The sequence below is a fragment of the Cynoglossus semilaevis genome, chromosome 11, assembly GCF_000523025.1.
Source record: "Cynoglossus semilaevis isolate Cse_v1.0 chromosome 11, Cse_v1.0, whole genome shotgun sequence".
Taxonomy (NCBI): domain Eukaryota; kingdom Metazoa; phylum Chordata; class Actinopteri; order Pleuronectiformes; family Cynoglossidae; genus Cynoglossus; species Cynoglossus semilaevis.
The window spans coordinates 12,721,055-12,744,549 of record NC_024317.1 but is presented as its reverse complement, the minus strand read 5'-3'; the positions used below and the strand labels follow the sequence as shown (position 1 = coordinate 12,744,549).

General features: G+C 40.6%; 2 protein-coding genes across 2 annotated transcripts in view; both read left to right on the top strand.

Moving 5' to 3' along the window:
- Window positions 1-146: 146 nt before the first annotated feature.
- On the top strand, window positions 147-2,995 carry LOC103386393 (inhibin beta B chain). Its single transcript, XM_008320635.3, has 2 exons — window positions 147-829; window positions 1,358-2,995. The coding sequence occupies exons 1-2, from the start codon at window positions 490-492 to the stop codon at window positions 2,122-2,124; spliced, it is 1,107 nt and encodes a 368-aa protein (XP_008318857.1). The 5' UTR covers window positions 147-489; the 3' UTR covers window positions 2,125-2,995.
- Window positions 2,996-15,777: 12,782 nt separating this feature from the next.
- Window positions 15,778-23,495, top strand: part of gli1 (GLI family zinc finger 1) — a 47,133-nt gene continuing 39,415 nt past the window's right edge. Inside the window, exon 1 of the mRNA XM_008320634.3 lies at window positions 15,778-16,763. The gene's annotated coding sequence lies outside the window, so the exon portion shown is untranslated. The remainder of the gene's footprint in view (window positions 16,764-23,495) is intronic.

Genomic DNA, 23,495 nt, shown 5'->3' with positions numbered 1-23,495 from the left:
CGAGATGGTCTTTTTTTTTATCTGACTGGGTAAAAGGGCAAAGAATTTCTAGTTGCCACTGCCAGGACTCCCACTCTCTAGGCAACCATGGCACAAAAACACCGTGACCTCATTGCATCAGGTTCATGCATAAAACGTAGCAGTTTGTGCTATTCACGTGGATCGTCTGCATTTGGACTTTGTGTGAGTGAGCATGAGAAGAGAGACACATGCTTTGACAGTGATTTCCTGTGCGCCCCCGATGCGCTCATTGGTGCGTGCCTCCAACGTGTCACCAGTTTTGGTGGATTACCCCGGTAGATATGTTCACCTCCTGAAGGGTGAAACACCACTCCCTTCTCTCAGCTCCTGCTCTCACTGTTTCCAGCTGCCAACAAAGACCCAACACAAACAAGAGCTAGAAAACTTCCAGACCAACTCAAGTGGAAACAGTTGGAAGATAGCTGTCATTTAGATCTTGACTCACACATTTTCTCCTAAGGGTCAACGATGACGCCGTTTCCAGTCCATTCTTTTCTGCTCGTGGTGCCCCTGTTACTGAACGGTGTCTGCGTCACCTGCTCTCCAGGTTGCGCCTCTTGTGCCTTAGCAGCCATGGACAAAGACGCAGAGGAGAAGCTGATGACTGAAATCGCCAAGCAGCAGATTCTGGACAGACTGCACCTGAAAGAGAGACCAAACATCACGCACACGGTTCCGCGGGCTGCGCTCTTTACTGCGCTGCGTAAACTGCACCCAGGGCGCATCAGACAGGATGGTACCCTAGAGCTGGACAACAACATGCCCACCAGAGATCGGGGCTATGAAATAGTCAGCTTTGCAGATATAAGTAAGTTGTAACCACACTTTGTTCTTTAAAAAAAAAAAAATCGCTTTATTTTCGAACTTTTTTCGAACATTTGAACAGAAATAATGTCAGAGCGAGTTTTTATTTCATTGTTTTTCATGTTTTATTCCACACTGTAATGTGGTAAAGTTTCAGGATTACAATAGACCAGCACCCAAGAGTACTGGGTAAATACTTTTTCAGGGTAAAACTTGAAGTAAAATACAAACAACAAAGGTGATGATGTCCTGAGCCTCGTTCAGTGAATGCAGGTTCTCACGTTCGTTCTGACTTGTTTGCATTGACTTGAAAGTTAGGAGTACAAACTGCAAGGGCAGAGTGCAGAACAGAGATTCTCTAGTCTCAATTATTTGATTTATTTCTCGATTGAACAAGAATGATCATTTGAAGGTTATTTTTTTTTAAATATATATTTTACATTTTTTATACAAGTTTTTAAATAAACTAATGTTGTCCTCTGAACCTCTGAACCGTCCATGATACGATCGGTCTGTTTGCATTCCTTTGTAGGTGAGACGGGCAGAAATGAGAAAGCCAGTCTGAGCCTTTCCTTTCAGTTTCTGCAAGAACGAGGCCAGAGTCTCCAGGTCATCCAGTCTTCACTGTGGGTCTACGTACACTCCTCTGATGAATCCCACCGAGGCTCCCGTATCCCTGCCAGAGTGTATCTCCCAGCAGATGATGGTCGGACACTGGTCATTGAAAAGATGCTAGAAGTCCAGGAGAGTAACTGGCACACCTTCCCTGTCACCCGTACCCTGCAAGCATTTCTGGACGGTGGACGGCATCGATTACACCTGGAGGTCAGCTGTGATGAGGGCGGGAGAAACCTTTGCTTCTTAGAAGCCTCTCCCGATACCCCCCACCAGCCGTTCCTGGTGGCCCAGGTACGTCCGCGTGGCGATGAGACCAGGCACTCGCTAAAGAAGCGCTCCTTGAGATGTGGGAAAGATGTGACCATCTGCTGCAAGAGAGACCTGTACATCAACTTCAAGGACATCAAGTGGGATGAGTGGATCATCGCCCCCGATGGCTATCACATGAACTACTGCGTCGGTCAGTGTCCTCAGCATCTTTCCGGCTCTCCTGGGATTGCGTCATCATTTCACACCTCGGTCTTCAGTCAGCTGAAGATCAATGGCATCAACACAGGTACAACTTCATGCTGTGTGCCCACTGAGCGCCGGCCTCTCTCCATGGTCTTCTTTGACTCTCAGCACAGCATTGTCAAAATGGACATCCCGGACATGATTGTAGAGTCCTGCGGATGTACATAGGGCTCATAAAAAAAAAAAACAGGATTTGTTTAATAAAAGGTCAGTATAGTCTGTTAGATAGACATATAAATACAAGAATGTGGAAAAAGATGAAAGAGTTGTAGCTTGCTTTGGTGAACTCAGGCAACATCTGATAGGTGTCAAACATATGGCTTAAGGGCCAAAACCGGCCCGCTAAATTCAGCCCGCTTGATGAATTTTGAAAGTGAAAAAAAAAACAAAAACTCAAACACTATTTTACTACTAAATTATATTTCATTAAACATGAATATTTTCTAATATAATTGTACTTCTTTGCACGAAAACAAGGGGAAAAACGTCGTACTTATTGTACTATTTAAGGTAATGATGTCATGATGCTACTGTTACAGCCCACTTCACATCTAATTAGGCTGAATGTAGCCCCTGAACCAAAATGAGTTTGACACCACTGGTCTATACCAAAGCTGATGTGTATGTGTTAAAGTAGATGTAGGGATATTGCAACACATATGAATGTCATTTCTTTCTTTTTTTTTTTTTTTCATTCTTACATCAGAGGCAAACCTGCTCAGCCCAGGAAGAAGCAGTAGCAAAAAGGTTTTGGCCAAAAAGGTCCACGCACACTAAAATGTTTTTAATATATGTCAAACCATGTGCATTGAGATTATTGTTGTCTTTAAAGTTAAAAAATGGGAATCTATTTTTTAATCAAAACAGTGGCAATTTACAGAACCAATCTTGAGATCCCATTTTAACGTCAACAGAGATTCAGAGTTTACACGGTGCCTTTTATAGTCAGGAAGCCCGATTGAAATATGGCCTTATAGTATTATTCATTTTAGACACCTTGGAGTGTTTTTTTTTTGTTTGCCTAAAATTGGAAAAAAAACGCAAATAAAGGGGCCAGAAACAGCTCCTAGTGGGATGCCAGATGCCTATTGTATTGGCAGACTTTTTTTGCACAACAGGAGGTGGGTTTTTATTATGGTGCAGTTACAGACTGAAAATAAATAAAACCAGCTAAAATAAACCAGCAGCTTGAAATATGCCTTAATCAGCAATTCAACAGAAGTAAAACAATCTGTTGGGTAACTGTGACTTTTTGAACCCAGGGTTGATTTTCCAGCAGTGTCCGCAAACATTTAGCAATTGCTTCAGTGTCAGGTAATGTGAAGGTCCGTAAGGGATTTGGATCAAGGATCATGATCTGCAGTGGGTTTTATATCTGTCAAAGTTTTCCGAGTTGATGCAAAAGGGGACGTTTAAAAAAAGTCTCCTAGGTATTTGAGTAGCATTTAAACAGGGAGGTCATGAAATTCCACACCTATTAAACAAGACTAAACACCAAATAAAGATAAGGAATATCTAACGATATACACCGCAAATGCTACTACTACTACTACTACTACTACTACTACAAGTAATATTACACCAAAGATTCTTAGTCTTTTGCCTTCCAGGCACTTTCTTTATCTTCTGTATCATTGAGTTAGCATCGTGTCCTACCCTCTAAGCACTTTATCAACTTACTGTACTTTTTAGATCGTAGAGAAAGTAACCAAATCAACCAGCAATTGTGTGTGTCGATTTGCGTCCATACAGCAGAAGGTAAAATCTAACAGGAACATTTCCCTCAGATATGTAATTTTTTTTTTCCTGTTTTCGTAATGTATGATGTTTGATGTGACATTAAAGAAAGAAAATGTGTCTCAATGTACTGTAATGACATGAATATTATTGCTATGAAATAAACTTTTTTTTTTTAAATGTTCACGTTCACGTTTGAATTGCATGTGAGAGAGCCATCATCGTTTTACACCTTACCCAGGATGAGACCCACAGTACGCGCCATGTTATCTCGTGTGACATCTGTACAGCAAAGGTCTTATTTGCTCATGCAAACAGTTGAAGTGGCTTTATGGACAGCCTTTGTTTGTTGTGCAAACAGGCACACAGTCTTTTGGCATATAATCTTAACAGCTTGCTTTTCGAAAAGTGCAAAAAAAGAAAAAAAAAAGTGGCATGCAAAGATAAAGCTACAAAAACTCCACACATAATCTGTTGGATTGTACAACGCAATTCTGCATTAACCTACAGAGATTCTTCTGCCGCAACCACAGAAGAACCACATAATATGTTGCTGAATCTGCAGTAACAGTAAAATTGATGGGATAATTAACAGCCCTAAAATCAACTCTGGGTAAATGTCCAGAATGTGCAGTTCAAAATCCATGACAAAATGTATCACTGCCAAAATCTGTCAACTCCCACCTCTGCAGCCAACTGAAATGCTGCTGTTTCATCATCAAAAAATTGATTATAATCAGTGTCTGAGTGTACTCTGGCACGATGTCACATTTTTAAAGCTCAATAACCTTCATCATCTCCATGTTTTTGGTTTTTCCGGTGTCTTCACTCATCTCCTGCCCAAACCATCTTAACTTCAGAAATCTTGTCTCAAACCAGACAACACTTCATAGCAGATCTCACTACTTTCCTACACAGAACATCGGTCCAGTCTTTCTTGGTGCTGCCTCTTTTGGTCCAAAATTCATCAAGGACGAACTTTCACTGCACGCTCTGTCCGTCTAATAGATTTTAAAGACGCAAGAACTGGAAAATCTGGTTAATTATATGACCAGTTTACCAGTAAAAATGTATTTTCTACTTGATTGACTTACGACTTGTTTTGAGCTGTTGGCTCCCAATCCGTCATGTGTTTGTGGCTTCAGTCTTAGGTCAGTGGTCACAGAGGTCACATAGATTTCAAGGGACTGTAAAGTGGTTAATATTGTTGAGGATGATCTTACTGAAGTTATGAAAGGAACCTTTGACGTGCTATTATTGTCAAGACACAAAATTACAGTTTTGCATATTTTTCTTGAATTTTTTTTTTCCATATCAATAACACCATCATTTGGACTGAGGTGTTTTTTGTCATATTTATGGTTCATTTATCTCGATTAATCATGAATAGTCGTGATTATTCAAGATAAATCGCTCTCATTACCCTGTGATTAATCAGGTTATTTGACAGCCCTAATGTAACTATATAAATACACATGTATATAATTAGGGATTGTCTGATAATATTGGCCAACATATATAATATATATATAATATATTGGACGATATTAGCATAGTTATGTAATATCAGTGGAATAGTTTAACCCTGGGTTCCGCAAGGATGTTGTGACCTAAAATTGTTTTTTAATTAAAAACGAAAATGAAAGTGAATTATTGTAAAATTGTTTTTTAATTAAAAACGAAAGTGAATTATTGTCACGGTGACACAGCACAGTGCGCTGCATATATTGGCATTGGTTGATATATTAAAACTAGTTAATATCAAACATCCCTGTATATTGTCTATGTAGTATCTATTTAGAAATGCGGGCATTGCAGGGAAAAGCCAGAAGAATAATGATAATGGAAATTAATAACATCATTTGGATAAGTTTGGCCGGCCAGATTAAAAAGCCAAACGGGCCTCATCCGGCCCCCGGGCCATAGTTTCCCCATGCCTGATATAGAATCTAGTACTTCTGTGTTCAGACGATTGCATTGGCTTCACTTATGGAAAACAGATGAGTGACCTACTGTAAAAAAAAAATAAAAAAGCATAGTGACTCACTGATACACTGACACACTGACCCACAGACCTGCTGTTTGTTGTGTGTTACTAAAACCCTAATCCTTCACTCCACTCACAATCCCACAAATCCCATGGTGAAGGTTAAGGTGAGTCAAACTCATCCACCATGATAGGACATCCTGTCACAAAAAAAAGAAGAAAAAAAAAAGACTGACCTCAGCCTCTCCTCTGCCACAGCCAGGCGTCAGCTCATCTACATGATCTTCACGTTGACTATTTACAAAGAGATGATCTGATTTCCCCCGAAATAAAGTGTTAAACAGCACGTGGGTACGGTGCTTAACAATGACGCTTGAAAAGTGACTTTCCTCCAGGTGACCTCAAATTCACTGTTGACCTGGTCAGGCTAAATCCAATTATTCAATCAAGCAATTAAAGATGTAGGGTAGCCAAGTGAGTAGAGCACCAAAACACACTGCGTCTGACAAATATTGGTAAATATAGTGGTATATTAAGAATCACTATATTATATTATTGTTGTTGTTGTTGTTGTTGTTACCTCTGCCCGTGTTAGCTAGATGTAATATTTAAAATACTACAGAGATTTGATGGTAATATTAACACTAAAAACAATCAACACTATTTTTCTGTTTAAATTCCATGTTGACACCGACTCATGTGCTCTGCTGCCTCCTCTGTCGCTGTGCAATTGACCGCACTTTAAATATATATTTTAATCCACAGGTTGATCCTCTTACAGTGGACCCAGTTACCTGATTTATCTGTGTTACATCACAGAGGCCACATTGCAGGACCGTGTACTTCATCCCTCAAAGTTAAATTCACTCGTTTTGCTTTTTGCACACAGTATGTAGGCATTTAAATAGTCAGTCCAAACATTAAATATCTAAAGATCCTCGATGAATGACTGTTGCTTTTTCAGATTAAATATTTGCACAGTTTAAATATTATTGTACTTTTTTTTTAGATGCAATAATACTTACAATAATATCTAGTTCTAAAATATTTAGATAGTAAATAGTGTTGTTGTTGTTTTTATTTGTTCTCGATACATAAATGTATCGGTGAATATCAGTTACTGATATTGAGTGAGTTACTGAAGCGAAGCATGCTGGGTAAGTCTCTTTCTGAAATCTCCACATAGTCAGTGAATGCATCTTACAGTAAGTCATATTAAGACTTAAAATTGGTTATTCACATTGTGGTCAGTAGATGGCACTGGATCCTCTGGATTTTTGGCGGTACATATTAAAACAGCTGCGGTAGATAGTTCTATGTGTAATATAATAATAATAATAATAAGCTGTATGATAAAGTGAGGTTTTAACAGCTGCGGTAGATAGTTCTATGTGTGATATAATAATAATAATAAGCTGGATGATAAAGTGCTGTATCACAACACCAAGTGTTACCTATTATCAAATTATCTCTGTTGCAGTAACTCTAACCGATAATGTGAAAACCTCTCATGTTTGGGAACACTGTGAAGAGTAGACACTGGAACAAATTAATAAGAGTCGCCTGGAGCTGCTGTTTGAAATTAGACAGCAAAGGGTTCGGCCCTGCAGCTCGTGCCAATGCTATATTTGAGGCAGTAACAAATAAATCCTGGCAGAACTTCACAATCTGTCACTTTTTAAGAAGCTCCTGTCGAAATGAGCTGGGTGTGCGTGTGTGTGTGTACGGCGAAAAAATTCTTTTGGTTGTCTCCAAAGGTGCTAAGAACATACCTCAAATGTACCTCATTTACATCTGAGTCTTACCGTGCCAGATGGGAGGCTTCGGTTCAGACACGCGAACATCATTAGCATTTGACCCTGGAATCCCAGCCTCAACGTTTGTTAAATTTAGGAGGATTTAAGATGGTGGCAGTGTGTTAAAACGCTGTGATAGAAATTGTTAAAAATGTATCCATTTGGTATTAATCGCCACTTTGAATAACCACGTTCAGCCAGCTGTGGACACTGCACCCTGTCTTAGCCACTGAATCACACTGAGTTTCGAAAACAATTCCTAATCTGGTAACAGAGATAACCAATGAACAATTAAAGATGTTTTGCTCATTTCACCTTTGTAGTGATTCATCATTAATATTGTCTGCATTGACTGTGTCCCTGAAACACACACACGGGATGAGTTAGGTCCCGCCACCCAAAGGTTGAGGGACGGGAAACGCCAACACAATTCACAGAGCCATTGCCCAGACTTGACATGTACAGCGGGGATTCCTGAGTATTCAGTGGTTTAGGTGTTTAACACACAAACAAGTGTTGCAATGTGCTTACACAGAATTACACAGAATTAGGGAAAAAACTAAAACTTTCTTCCATGTCCTTTTCTCTAGGACATGGAACACTGCATGAGCTAACAATGTTTGCCTTAACTATCGCTTCCCTGCGGGTGAGAGGGTTTTGGACGGCTGCCATATTTTGATTAAATCAAATTGACAACGTTTTCTCCGGGCTGTAAAGAGGACAGACGAAAGACGTCCTGCACAAGCCCTGGGCCCGAGGCATGTCAGAGTTTCCTGTATAAACATATCAAAACACGCAGCAAAATAACAGTCCACTGTTCAACCTGCCACACACAGGTTTATCTCTGGTAACAAGAGCGATCTGCCAATCCATAATTGTAAAATTAAGCGTAACAACAATGGGAGTGAAGCCAAAAAAAGCTTCAGATTGAAGCTGACATTAGTCTACTCCAAAACAATCTTTAAAAAAAAAATTGCAAAAAAAGCTTCAGATTGAAGCTGACAATAGTCTACTCCAAATCAATCTTTAAAAATTTTTTTAATGGACCACATGAAAAAAATAATAAAAATCTGACAACCACAAAACAGTAATAACTACCATGACACATTCTGAGCTCACTTCATAAAATAATAGGTGAAACTTAACATGACAAAACACAAGCCAAATGCTGTAGCCTGGTTACCAAATATGGTCAGAATCATAACATAAACAGTTGCTTCAGGAAAACAGGCAGTTTGATAATCGTTAAAGTGAATTAATGTAATCACATAAACATTTCAATAACCAAAAATGCAACAACAAAAAAAAAAGATGCTTGATATGCATTGCACTTTGCCTGTACTTGCATAATTGAAAGTGCTTGTACTGAAGAGCATTATAATTTTGGGGAGTTTGGATGAAAAGTTTGTAATTGCTTTGTGATTAATTTTTACGTCCAAGATGTTGAAGAATCAATTACTGAGATTGATGTAGTGATGGATGTAGCCTTGGGCTTCTCCTTCAGAATAGCCGCCTTGTTTTTTTTTTATTTTCTCTGCAACAGTGGAGTATATTTATTACAAATGTCACGACGAGGAACGTTTCAAATACCAAATTCCAGATAAAGGACTTATATATAGTAATTGTATATATATAAACATCTTTAGCATGACAAAATTATTAACGAACATGCGCTAGCTAGCTACATGCTAGCCTAAGGTAAAGAGCAGTTTAATAACAGGCTTACAGGTTTGACGTCTTCCTGTCGAGGCGTGCCTTCAGGTACCATCGGAAACTTCCGATGATTACAACGTTTTTTTTAAATGCATTTCTTAAATCTTCCTTTTAATATTTTACGGCTTCCTTAGCGTCACACTTTGAAAACCACAACCTCCGTCCATCAGGCCTATAGTCAGCTAAACGGTGCTTTCCAATTGAGGTCAACTGTTGCTTTAAATAAACTAAATATACAAGGTTTCTTTTCTTCAACTGGTCACCGCAATATATGTTTAAGGACACAATGTTACATAATAAAAATGCGTAAAATGAATGCAATTTCTCTCTTAAATAGATGCTCTGTCTATGTATATGTCTATAAAAAGATATTATGTGCTTCAACAGTGAATTTTTTTTTTTTAACAGGTGGTTACTCAGAATGAGAACAGTGTCTCCTGGACTGAAATAGTTTATGATCCAACATGCACCAGCACAGCTCAGGGAATTAATGTCACAATCCTTGCCGTTCCACCTTAACCCTCACCTCAGCTCTTACAGCACAGGGTTTCCTAACCCTAGGGACCTAATTCTGTCAAGGCAGGCTGAAGAAAATCCATTCAATCAGGTGATTGTTTACCAGCAGGACTACACAGGTAAAAGTGTGACCTGCATAGTGTAACTGTAAACACAGCAACCAGTGGAATCATTTATAATATCATTCTAGTCCATAATTAATTATTTTCTATGTATGTAGTAGGTAGTAGTACCTTGTTCTAAATGAACAACAGTAATAATTAAAAAACACATTTAAAAAGACGTAGGAAAATTATTATATATTATTTTCATTACTTATTTTAATTGTTAAATCGAATGTATTTTATTATGAATTAACATATTCAGCGTAGTTCGCTATTATACTACTTCGCGTGCACACTTAAGATAACTGACACTTCACACATACTGTACATCATCGGTTGTGCCTCTCCTTAGGTTTGTGTCGTGCTGCCCCCTTGTGACGGAAAGTAAAATTACTACGTGTTAAGAACTACGTTTTAGAAGAAACGTTTATTAAAGTATATGACTTGGACACATTTTTTATTTTAAAATAAGTGAAACATTTATCATGATTTAAATAATTTGGATGAATTTATTATTATTATTATTATTATAAATTTATTATATAATATAATGTATGCTTCCATTGTGTGGCGGTTAGTTCGCCTGCCTGAAGCAGAGAGTCCTGTAAGTCGCTTCGGATATGTAAGTGTAAATGTCAATAATAAATGTGCAAATTCTCTAATCATATAATCTATTCAAAACTACGCTACACTTTCACATTCTTAGTTTATATATGAACTTAGTGGAATGTGAAGTTATGTAAAGTTACAAGTACTGCACTACTACTCCATAATATCAGCAAATACATGCATTGAGTAAAGAGAGATATTTTAAAACATATATATATATATGTGACATCAAACAACAACCTGCTATTAAATACAACAACTGTAGTAACGGTCTTTAAACTATTTCTACAAAAGACATGAATAATAATCCGAAAATCATATATAAAGAATATATTAAGATATAACGTAGGAGCAGGAAGCAGAATGCCAAACTTCCATCGACACCGCTGTGAATTTTCGGCTTTTTTTGTGCCTATGCTGCAAAAACAGATGCACTCCCTCTGCACAGTACAAAATACATTTTCTGTGTGCGGTTCCTACCTGTGTACTCACTGCAGTAACCGGAGGTATGCAACATTCATGCATTCAGCCTCTCCTGCCTCCTGTGTATATTGTTTATCCTGGACGCTTTGCCTTCTCCCCATCGTCAGTGTGTGAGGGCCTGAGGTGAGGCCAGAGCTGCCACAGAGCAGCCTTTTATGTAGCAGCGGCAGAGCTGCAGCACTGCTGCCCCAGGGACCCCGGGCCAATGAGAAGAAAACCTGTGCAAAAGACCATCTGCAATGGAAAAACAAATCCTGTAAAAGATTTTGGAGGATTTTGCTGCACAGGGACTGGTGTCCAGCTGCCCTGAGCATTAGTGACAGATGCTTTCTCTGCCTCTCATTTGGTCAGCACGGTCTTCCCTGAGCCTTCTATACTCGCACACTTCACACTTCAGTCGTCTGTCACTTTCGACTGATGCAGCACTTGTTTTAAACTTCAAAGTGTTGCTGTGCATTTATTTTGGTTTTTAAAAACACAGAATCTATAAAAGAACTGCACCACCAGTCATAAGAACATTCATTTCTCAATTTCTTGCCCACTGAAATTGGCAAAATTCCTGTACCGTGAAGCAACGGCTCATTAGTAGCTTTCATCTTCACTTGGAAAGAACAGCTTGACCTCAAGCGTTTGCTTTGACTCACCTACATCACTGACCTGTCTGTAATCTGCCTGCCGGTGCAGCCTGGAGCCTTGGGTTGAAGGTCTTTCACTTTTTCAACCTCTCCCTTTTGCCTCGTTTTTTTTTTTTTTAAACAATTCAATAAATAAATTCATACCTGTCCACTTTGACCGCGTTTCACTGACTCTTTCATTACTTGACCCTCCCTGGTAATTTTAGAGCAATGCAAATGCAAGTGTCTTTTAAGTTCCAACCACATTCCCTGGCAGATGTTTCCAAATATCGTGCTTTCATGGTGTTGATAGGGTCGTAAATTTGGATAGTTTTTGGTTTTCCTGCCCTGTAATTTCTAATCTCCACGCTGAAAAATCTACGACTCTGAAGCCTCTCAACAACTTCACTTCATTTTCTGCAAACCATAAAGCCATCTCTGAAAACAATACTCGGAGCCGGGAAGGAAATATGGAGGTATGACTTTGAAATAGTATGAAATTATGTTTAAGTGCTGATCTGAAGTGTGTTTTCAGGAAGTCTCCACAGCGGTTCGACACTTAACTGTCATTCTGAATATACGGCCCAAGGAGAAATAAAAAAATCACACGTCCATTCATGGAAAATCCCAGAAATAAACATATTACAAGGAGCAATAACGCATGTATACACAGTCTCAATGAAACGTCTCCTTCTCCTGGTTAATCCCTGCCTTGTGGTAATCCAGGCTGAAACCCGTGTTGGACTCTCTCAGCAGCCTCAGATGAAGCATATGGCTGCAGCATCTGTGGGCTGACTTACATCCAGAAATTCCCTCCTGGTCTGCTGAAGGAGCAGCTAAACTGGGACTAAAGCCCACCACTCTCATTGACAAAATCTGATTAAAGCACTGACCGTATTTTCTCAATGGACTGCGGCCTCATTCAGGTCGTCAAGTCGTTGAGAATCTGATTTAGGACTAATTTAAAGGATGTCATAAAGCTTGGAGGCGATTGTCAGATGAAATCTGTCTAGTCACACCCCCCCTCCCTGAGGTGGCGAGGGGTAACTGCAGCATCATTCAGATCACCTACGGCTGCTATCTGATTAAAGGGATGTTGTAAATGGAAGACTGTATAGATGTAACTACTCCTTTAACTCCATTAAAACATGTTTCTGCAATTGATTATTATTTGTTCAAATTACAAATGTTGTTCAAATAACCTTCTTATTTATCAGGTTAACAAACTCTGCTGCATGGACTTTATTAAATGCTTCTTTTTTTTTGCTCCCACTGGCCATACAAATTGACTATGTGGGCCGCATTTGGCCCCCGGGCCTTAAGTTTGACATGTGATTTAAACCATTAGGTGACTTTATAGTTTGGATGCCACCAAGATGTGGCCGGAGGTGACTGCAGCTACCTTTGGAACATGATTGGCTACGTATCTATTTAATGAAAATCAGCCAAGTACATAGCGTAAAAAAATGCCACTGATTTAATAAACTGTTGAAAAACTAACAACACATTTGATCTCACTTTCCTTAGATCCCTAATTCCCATTGAGCGATTTATTTATGCGTTTAGCAGACACTTTTGTCCAAGGCGACTTACAAGATGAAGATTAACAATCAGGTTACATAAAGGAACTCTTGAAAGGAGACCAGTGGTTAGGAAACAAGTGCTAAAGGAGATAAAGCTAATGATGGAGGGGGACAGGGGAGTGTTAGGACAGGAGGGGCTCTCTGAAGAGCTGAGTCTTCAAGAGTTTCTTGAAGACGGGCAGGGACACCCCTGTTCTGGTAGTGCTTGGAACGACCAATGAAAGGAGCCTGGACTGTCAGCCAGACGACGTTCCCTTGACAAGCGGCAAGATCATAAAGCAACATAAGGCTTTATCAGAGTACTCATGTAGGTAGGAGCAGACCCATGAAGTACTCTGTAGGCTAGCAACAGTGATTTGAATTTGATGCGGGCAGCTACGAGTACCCAGAGTGGCTCAATAAGCAGGGGTGTGACATGTGCCCTTCTAGGCTGATTGAAGACGAGACGCGGCACTTCGTTCTGCACCATCTGTAGAGGTTTCACAGCACAGGCTGGGAGGCCTGTTGGAAGGGCGTTGCAGTAGTCGAGGTGGGAGATAACCATGGTCTGTACCAGGAGCTGGGTGGCCTGTTGGGTTGGGTAAGGTCAGATCTGTCCTATATTGAATAGTGTAAAGCGACATGATAGAAGACAAGACCAGTGTCTTGGGGTAAAAGGGCTGGACAAACCACAAACTCACCTACACGGCAGAAAAAAATGGCCGACTCTGGGTGTAGTGGTAAATGTTGAATAAAACAGTAATTGTACTTTGAGTTCGCACTACTCTTTAATGTAGTAGACAGACAATAAATACACAGATAAATATAGTTAAAAAACATTTTGTTATATAAGATAACTTCTCTATGTCTATATATTGATCATCAACCATTAACGTTGTTAGTCTCAGAATAATTCCTGTAAATTAAAGGACATGGATGTATTAGATTGTGAGACAACTACAACTACAGTACTTTGAGTTCGCACTACTCTTTAATGTAGTAGACAGACGATAAATACACAGATAAATATGGATCAAAATAAACATTTTTTTATATAATGTAACTTCTCTATGTTTATATATTTATTCAATTGTTAACCTTGTTAGTCTCAAAATAATTCCTTTAAATTAAAAGGCATGGATTTATTAGATTGTGAGACAACTACAAGTTACTCAACTAATCTTTGAATGAGACATATTCTCTGTTTACCACTAGAGGGAGCATGAGTAACACCAGGGGCGTGCAGACCATAGTTTGAGAACCAGTGCATTACAGAAAATGTTAGTGACAGAATATATTTTAGACGAATTGTTGTTTTATTTTTCTCCCTATTTTGGCTTCTTGCTGTAAGAACTGCCACGTCACATCGTATTCATATTTGTTCTTAACGAGCCTTGGAAGTTTGTCGCAAAAAACTTTAAAAGTCTCGGTCTCTCTTTCAAGACCGGGATGCTCTGTGCCACTACACACATGGACAACATATGGTTCCGAGAACAGATCCGGCACAGGGTCTGGTTTACCCTGGCCACAATAAGACAGGAAGACAGGAAGTGTGGGGTGTACAAATTAATTTCCCAGTTTTAACCAAAACAATTCTGATGGTTAAAAAAAGGAATGTTGTCTGCTGGTATAATACAGTCTAAAGTTAACAATGTCGTAAATAGACTCACAGATTAAGGGGGAAAAAAAACTCCTCTTTTTCCAGCCACATATGAGGGGAACAGCGGCCACGGTCTACTGAGGAACCAGCCGTTCGGATTTTTTTTTCACTTTGGACGAACTACTTTTAGTGTCTCCTGTGTTTACTTTATATATCTTTGAATCATTTAGCACTGCGCTACATTAGCAAGTGTGATTAGCTTTTGGTTTAGGTGGGAGTGGAGGGGGGGGGGCAGGATTCATATGACTAATGATTTGTGATGTCACTCAGCAAATGAAATCGGACAACCTGGAGAATAAACGAACAGATTATGGAGATTGTTTTTTAATGTTAAGTAAACTGTGAATTTCATTTTCAGTTTGTATATGGAGTATAACACCAAGGCCCATTAAAGGTTAATAAAACTATTATTATATAGTCATATGGTGGCGCTTTGGCCCAGAGGCAATGTCTCTGTCATTGGTGTGGAACCCCAGGGTTCACCTCCTGGGCAAGTTCGAATCCCGGTTAGGGCGGTTGGTACCTTCCAGTGGACTCACCACCCGCAGGAAGGTTTGGTACGGTGCAATGTGATTTGGGTGGCGACTGCTGCCCCCGCGACCCGGTAACGGATAAGCGGATGAAAATGGATGGATGGATGGATATAGTCATATGTTATCATCATATGTTATCGGAACTGAACTGAGTCGAACAGTTACTGTGGAACAGTACTTCTCAAATCGCGGGGCGGGCCCCCCCTGGGAGGCGCGTTAAGATGCCAAAGTGGTCGAGGAGGCGGGGGTTCGATGTGAGAGGCTTCTAATGGAATATGGCACGCTGGACAGAAGTGTGCCGCGGCTGTAATGCTTGAAGGATAAACAGGCCTCCAGCCACTAGGTGGCAGAAACTCACAGGTTTGTACAGATAAGAAAATAATATCATATATATATTATTATTATGTAGAAGAAGGCTACATTCCTGGTGCACCATGAAGAGGATAATCATACAACTGCGTTTATGGTTTGTTTATCGCGTCACAAACCGTTCGTAGAGAAGGGGAGACAAAAGATAAAAATCCGTAATTACCAAAGCATAACTATACCCTCCTATGTTTTTACATGACGAACAACACGTGTGCCAGAACACGACACCAGCGGTTGAGATGTAGATTGCAGAACCCGCTCCGGAGTTTGGGGCTGACTCCAGTCCAGGTTTTGTGTTGGACCACACTGATCCTGCAGCAGCATCATCCACACACGTAGGTCTGCTGCTGCTGCTGCTGTGCCACACACACTGGCCGTGAATCAGCTCCGAAGTTTCACCGTTAGCATGAACATAATTACTTATAAACATCACCAATTAACGGGTACAGTGCAGTCACACACACACACACACACACAGGTAGCCAGTAAACATGTCCCGATCTCTCCGTAACTCCACTGCATCGCCTTAAACTTATTTTGCAAAAAAAAAAAAAAAAAATCTTTTAATATATAAGAAACGGATGTGAGTCAAGTATGTGTGTGGAATTCCTGAGAAAATAAAGTTTTTGGGAGCAGCTGATGTAGCAGCAGCCGGTTATTTTATTTTAAGAAAAACAAAAAGTGAACTTCCTGTTTCGGGGTGGTCCACCGACTGTGGAGAAAGGGGGAGGGAGGAGAAGGGGGTGCGCATTCCCGCATTGGCTGTGCAGCCAAACTCCAAGGCGCTTTGCGGGATTCCACACCCCGAACATGGGGTTCAATTTTGTCACCGTTCGACAGCCGAAAGTGACTCTGGAGCGAGAGAACGTACCGGGAAAGCGACTGTGAACGCGGGGATAAGAAAAAAAAGTGTACGGTTTGTGCGAAGAAGAACTCGACTCATCTCCATCCGAGCGCGTCTGGCACAAAGTGGAGAGAAAGAGGGAGAAGAGAAAGAGGGAGAAGAGAGGCTTTACTGGAACTCAGACCGCTCTCCGTGCCTGGATCCTCGGGACTCTTTCTTCCCAGGACTGTGGGGATTCAGTCAGAAAGTTTAATGCTCACTTCTCCTGCATCGCACTGAGGTAGGCACCGCTAATCAACCGAGTTGACGAAATTTATTGACAGGGAAAAAAGTTGTTGTCGGCATGCTGGAAAAGTTGTCTATAAAATCTTTCTCGGAAACACTTTGTGGGAGAAGAAAAAAAAAATCCGATAACGATTAACTACGGTACGATAATCAGCGTCATCCTCTGACCGTTCCTCTTGAAGTGATGGTGCGCGACTTTTACGCATTGTTTATTTGACTTTTACGCATTGATTTGATAACTTCACCTACGTTGTAACAAATCCACGTTTGAAGTCGTGCTATATCACAGATTCTTTTTTTTTAAAAACTTCATCCTACTGTTGTGTGTGTGTTTTTATGGAACCATGGATTTCTCTAACCAAAACATCCAAACATATGAAAAAAAATCCTTCCTTCCTTCCTCCAAGTCTTTGGAAAATCCTTGTTCTGTTCTGTTTGGATCTGGTGCCGGTGCATTCTCAAGAGAAAAAAAAAATCATCTGGTCCAGATAAGTGTAGCAAGGAACAGCTGTTTCTTGCAACCTTTAAAATACCTGAGGTGTAAATGACTTCTGCAAATGTGTGTTAAAAATCCGGACACCACCAAAAACAACAACAGCAGCAGCAGCAGAAGAAGAGGTGATTATTAGAAGAAGAAGAAGAAGAAGAAGTGATTATCGTAACTGTGGCTATGAATTTTTAATGGTCGCCATTAAACTGCTACGTCTCCCATTTTCCCCCCTTTTTCCTCGTCCAACTCTAATCTGTGGTGGATTATTGAGGGTCATCTAATTGACTCAGCGAGAGGTGAGTGTAGCTGTTAATGTGCAAAGATTAAGCCGCTGGTCTTCATGTAGTGGACTCAAGAGAGTCAACACCGGAGTCAATGGAGGAGCCAAACACTTATTTATCCCAAAGTGACACTGAGAAGTGCTGAGCACACAGTCCTACGACTTTCCTCAACAGTATTTGCACTGGGACACACACACACACACATATGCACACACACACACACAGAAGACGTTTTAACTGAAAACATAAGGAGTAGAGACAATAACAGTTCACCATGATTTGAATTGATATTCTTTCGCAAAAAAAAAAAATACCCGTTGTTTTTACAGCAAGAAGCCAAATAAGGATCTGAGTTTGGGAGACTTTTTAAGAGACATTCCGAAAGCATCGTAGCCTGGTCGTATGAGGAATTTAATAAAGTGCTGTTTCTCATACAGATTATTGGACATAATCCGTTGCAGGGAGACTCTCGGGGCCCTTCTCAAGGCTGATGTGAGGAAAGTGCACTTGCCCTTTGGCCACATGTGTAAAGCTCTGCAGGGGAGCTTCCTTGCCCTCCCTGCTCTTTATCAAATGTGTTAAGGCCAAAAGGCTCCTTAATGGGAATGCTCTTAAACAAATAGACCATACAGGAAGCACTGTCCTCTGACAGCCAGTCACAGGAGAGAACAGATCAGGTTTATCACGGCCTTATCACCGCAGTGATAAGTCTCTATCAGGCTGATTACTGTTGATTTGGAAGTTCTTTATTTTTGTCGGGACCAGAAGTGGTCGTCCCTGAGTGTCGGTTTAAACCAGAGCCAGGTAACATCCCAGTATGAGTTCCGCAAGCCCTTTTGACCCCGATGACACGGATGATGATGTAACAGACTTTCACCGTTGGCACCGTCGCCCGACGCTCGCGTCACCCACACATGACCGAAGGCAGGCAGCAACAAGTGGTGTGTTTTTGTCCAGATTCCATTTTGGTCTTCTCAGCGAGAAACATGTGTCACGTGATGCCTGTAACTCCCCCAACACTCCCCTCCTCCTCCTCCTCACCGCCCCCCTCCTCCCACCTTCCAGAAAGGGGGAGGTTAGAGGGAGGGAATGAGACGGGGGAGACCACCCTCACTGGGATCACAGCCCCTCAATCAGACCCTTTCACACCCTGTGAACCTGAAACAATCAGGGTTTAATAGCAGCTGTCTGTCTCTGCCGGCCCTGGTTAAAAACACCAAGGCTCACCGCGCTTAGCCAATCGGGTCCGGCCGCAGAGAGGAGCTTCGCAAGGATGCACCAAAGGATACTTTAGCATACTTCTTTTCTTTCCTCAATGTCTTGCAGTCTTCTCGCTCTCTTCTTTATCTACTTGCTTTCCTCCCACACTTCAGGGCACATGAAGAGACCCCCGTCCTGCTCATGTCAAGGTCCGGTCTTCTAAGAGTATTTTGCATCGGCATATTGCAAGGCTTCATTCATGTAGCGTTGTCATTCATTGACATGGGCATTCACCAGAGTGAATTGATTTCGGTCATGGTTGGTTTTGTTGTCATTGAGCCAAATGTTGTCCCACTGAAGCCGAATGTCACGCGGTTATCACGTATGCAAATCTCGACTCAGAGTGCATTCACCGCACGCTAATCACTTCCCAATAAAAACATAAAGTTATGCTGAAATGCGGTGGAGGGCTACCGGTGGTGGGGGTGTTATTAAGTAGTTGACTGAGAAAGGGGGCGGGCGGTGGGACACTTGAATTGCATTAGGCGAGCATTATAGAAACTGGGATGTTGTAAGCCATGGTATGAATTATGGGGAAAAAATGATTTCCCGTTTTTATCTTTCCTATTACAAAAACATCCTCCGGGGATAGGGATCATTTTTTATGTCCTGTTACTACAGTTAATTCTGTGGCTCGATCTGATAAATCATCACCGGTCCGTGGGTCATTTGGTACCAGGCCAGGTAGGAGATAGAAGAAGACCTTATGTCTTTAAAAAACAGTGGTTTAGTGGTTATGGAAGCGGACTTGAGTCTGGGAGGTTTTGGGTTTGAATCCACCAGCTGCCAAATTGCCACTGAGGTGCTCTGAGTATGGTGCTTAAAGCCTAAGTCCTAAGAGTCCTACTTGAAATATGGATTTATTGCGACAGGTTCCTCCCACGCACCAAGCACGCTGCTAATGGAGTCTTAACGTTTATTATTACATTTAAAAAAATACCAGTTTTTATGCCGGTCGTATCATTTTATTTAGTTGTCTTTATCCGCCGTGTTAAATTAGGCTAGTTTTTTGTTTATTAACATTTCCACGAGACTCCTATAAACTAAGAAATGAGTTACGCCTCTAATACTTGGAAATATATGAGACAACCAAGACAAAGATTATGTTAGTTGTGCTCACTTTTAAACAGACCAAACACAGCATGTGATTGACAGAGTGGTCCAGTAAGAGTCTGAAGACAGTGAATGTAACTGTTGTTCCGTTATATGTAAACATAGATTTACACCAGTGTATTGTGTGCAAAAAAAAAAACAATGTTGATTGCACAACAGAATTCCTCCTAAGAATGGAACCATCCTCTGTCTCCCTGAATAACGAGCATCAGGCTGAGCCACGGAACTGTACGGCTTCTTAAAACAGCATCTGGAGCAGATAAATATTCCAACTTCCTGCCATAACATTAAATGAGAGGGGTCTAGTCATGTACAGCAGGCAGCACAAAGAGAGACCTAGGTTGTATTTTACCGTAAAAGCAGTGCTTAAGTGTTAGCCTTCGCCCGAGGGGAATATGTCTGATATAGGTTTAAGCCTGTTGCTGACAATAAAAGACAGAGCTGAACCGTTGCCCAGCGTCCCTCCTCCCTCTGCTTTGAATGAGGGTGGTAGCTTTTGGATAAATCTGTGTGTTTGCGAGCGTGTGTGTGTGTTCAGCGGGGAGGCATGATAGCTGCTAACTATTGTTTCACATGGTTGATATTAGAAATCACTGCCGCTAATAGAAACCAGGTGAAAACTGCAAGTAGCACAAACAACCCACGCTGTTTCTTAGTCATTTCCAACTGCTACGGCACACAAAAGCCGCAGCACTGAAACCACTGGTACCAATGGTTTTGGCACAAAACGTTCATCAGCCATTGTGATTCATCACTGGGCCGTTTTGTAGTTTGGATAATTAATATTTGGATTTCACACCGTTACATCATGGAGATGCGGTAACTACCCTTAAAGTTGTTACCCATCAGTGTGAGGGAGAAGTGGGTTTCTTTCAATGTGTGTGTTCTCAGCCACCGATGACTCACCACGTGCTGTCCTGTCGCGCAGAAATCCTAGAGGAGGCGGTGTTTATTATTTCATTAAGTTGCCATAGCAATAGTACAGTCGGGTGCTGCCGTCATCAGTATGGTTACAACAGTGTCTTTAACAGTCAAGCATCTCAACTCCTCAGTGCCTTCCAGTGACGTTTCAGTGTTGGATTTCATGTAAATAAAAATGGGGTCAGACTTTTCTTTTTCCCTGCGCGGTGCAACCTCGGTTGTCGAACGCCTCCCTTTTTCTAACTATTCGGTTCATGAACAAAATTTGTAGGCAAAAATTACTCCGGTTGTCGTACCATAACTCGGTTCCCGAACAAGCCAACAATGGGCGTGCAGCAAGTGATCACTGAGTGACTGAGCGTTTGGCATCAGTCTCAGCCCACGCTAATTTTGCCGGTATTTCTCACACTGTACTATTTCTTTTATTTTTGTTTATTCCTTAAATCACCATGGGACATAAAAAAGCTAGTGAAAGTGGAAAGGAGGAAAGAAAAATATTGAGAACAACAATAAAAGTGAAGAAAGATTATAAGAAAGCATGAGAACGGAGCTCGTGTTTCAGCTGTCGATTTGTACCATCATTAAGAACAAGGAAGCAATAGAAGAAGCTAAGGTTGACAAAGGAGTGACGGTGATCACCAAGCAAAGATCTCAGACATTAGAAGAAGTGGAAAAGTTGCTACTGATTTGGATCAACCAAAAGCAGTTGGCTGACAACAGTATATCAGAGACGATAATTTGTGAAAAAGCTAAGCGAAAATTGCAGAATCACAACTCCTCAGCTCTGTTGAAAAAGTTTGAATAAGCAGTCATCCGGGGTCTAAGAACAGGATGAAAGAAATTGCCTTTCCTATTTCTAGCTTTAGGTCTATTTATTTCCATTGGTTTCGTGTATCAACTTGTACACAAAATACTATTGAAAAAGTTTGAATAAGCAGTCATCCGGGGTCTAAGAACGGATTAATCCATTTTACATCGATCCCTATGGGGAAAATTGTTTTTCGAACTTTTCGGTTCACTAATTAAGGGACTAATTAGGTTTGAAAACCGAAGTTCCACTGTATTTCTTTCATGTCTCTGAATTAAAAGCTCCTCTAAAACTTTAGGGTGTGATTTTGTTGGATTTCCCAACATTAAAGACAGAAAAAAAAACATGTGGCTGAAATATTGCTCCAGATAAAAACTCCTCCTCCTTTTCCTCCTTCATCTTTTTTTCGGTCTTGGTCTTTTTCAGAGCTGGAATCTGTCATGCTAATTTGAAGTGAGTTTACGATACTTAACAGATTGTATGCAAGTACCCGATTTCCCGGCACCATTTTATGTGATAAGCTGTAACAATTTTAGCTAGAATCATAATTTATGACTTTTGTGGAGAGAGAGAAAGAGACAGAGAGAGGGGGAGAGAGAGAGAGAGAAAGAAGAGAAAGTTGGAGAAGAGTGAAGATGCACGTTTGGGTTGCGTGTGTTATGATAGAGCTTCTGGACAACAAGTCTGTTATCTGAGATGAGATAACAGGCTGAGATTCTTGGGTTGGCAGATGGCAAACACATATTAATTAAATAAAAATAAAACCAAAGTATACAGAGGTTTGTTACGTGCAGGTATGTTATCCCTTTCTATACTCTATATTATGCTAATTTCTGAGAGCAATCTTAGAATACAATTGGACAATAAGGGCCTGTAGGTGGCAGTAATACAACTATACCTTCCAATCAAAAAGCAAAAGAAGAAGAAATAGTCAGCCATCGTGATTAGTATGTGATACGTTTTTGGAGGAGACTAAATATTATTAGAATCAAAAAATAACACTTTTTATGTTGTCGAACCCAATTCAGTTCAATCGTGAAGTTGTTGTTTTTGAAATAATTTTTGGTCATAGTTTTGTTGACAGAGTTCAGCTCCACAGACCAGTAAGCACCGGCTAAGCGCTTCAGTAGTCATGAATGGAAGTGATATCTTCCGGCTAACTTGTCCTAACACTTTTTTTCTTACAGGTTTTGCCTAGAACAACAGCTAATGCTAAACTGTTTTTGTAATCACTCTTGTAGTGACTAGTTACTTTAAGTGTATACATAAAGTAAATAAACAGTCACATTACGAATCTTAAGTCTTTTAGACATTGAATTCAGTCCCTGAAAAAAAAAACACCCCACAATTTTCCTAATTATTAAATTATACGCATTGAAAAAAACTAAGTTTCTGATGATGTTTCTCTTACATAACTGCAAGGAAAAAAACTAAGTTTCTGATGATGTTTCTTTTACATAACTGAGACTTCCTGTTTACCCAGCACATGTGTACTGTGTTTACCTGAATTGTCACAGGATGTTCTTGCTCAGTCATCTGGGTTTGGACGGAGCTGAAGTGCTGGTCTGGACACTGATAAATAAAGGTTTGTCGCTATGGTTGTAGGGTCTGTCTGGTTCTCGGACATTTGGCAAAGTCGGGGCTCCCGTTGGTCAAAACCTTGGTGAACGCGACTCAAACTGAAGTAAATAATTGGTGACTTTAGTTGTGCGTCACCCTATCGGTTTGGTACTGTGTAATAATATAACAGAGGTTTGGGATAAGCTCATCACAAAATCAGTCAATTTTCTGTAATCCTAGCTCCCGTAGTTTGGAACTGCATCCAACTGCTGTAATCCAAACCGTGCTGGTGTT

Excerpts from the sequence above, each read along its gene's own strand:
- LOC103386393 (XM_008320635.3), top strand. The coding sequence starts at position 490 with ATGACGCCGTTTCCAGTCCATTCTTTTCTGCTCGTGGTGCCCCTGTTA. Across the intron at positions 830-1,357 it reads AGTCAGCTTTGCAGATATAA|GTGAGACGGGCAGAAATGAG; the intron begins GTAAGTTGTAAC and ends ATTCCTTTGTAG.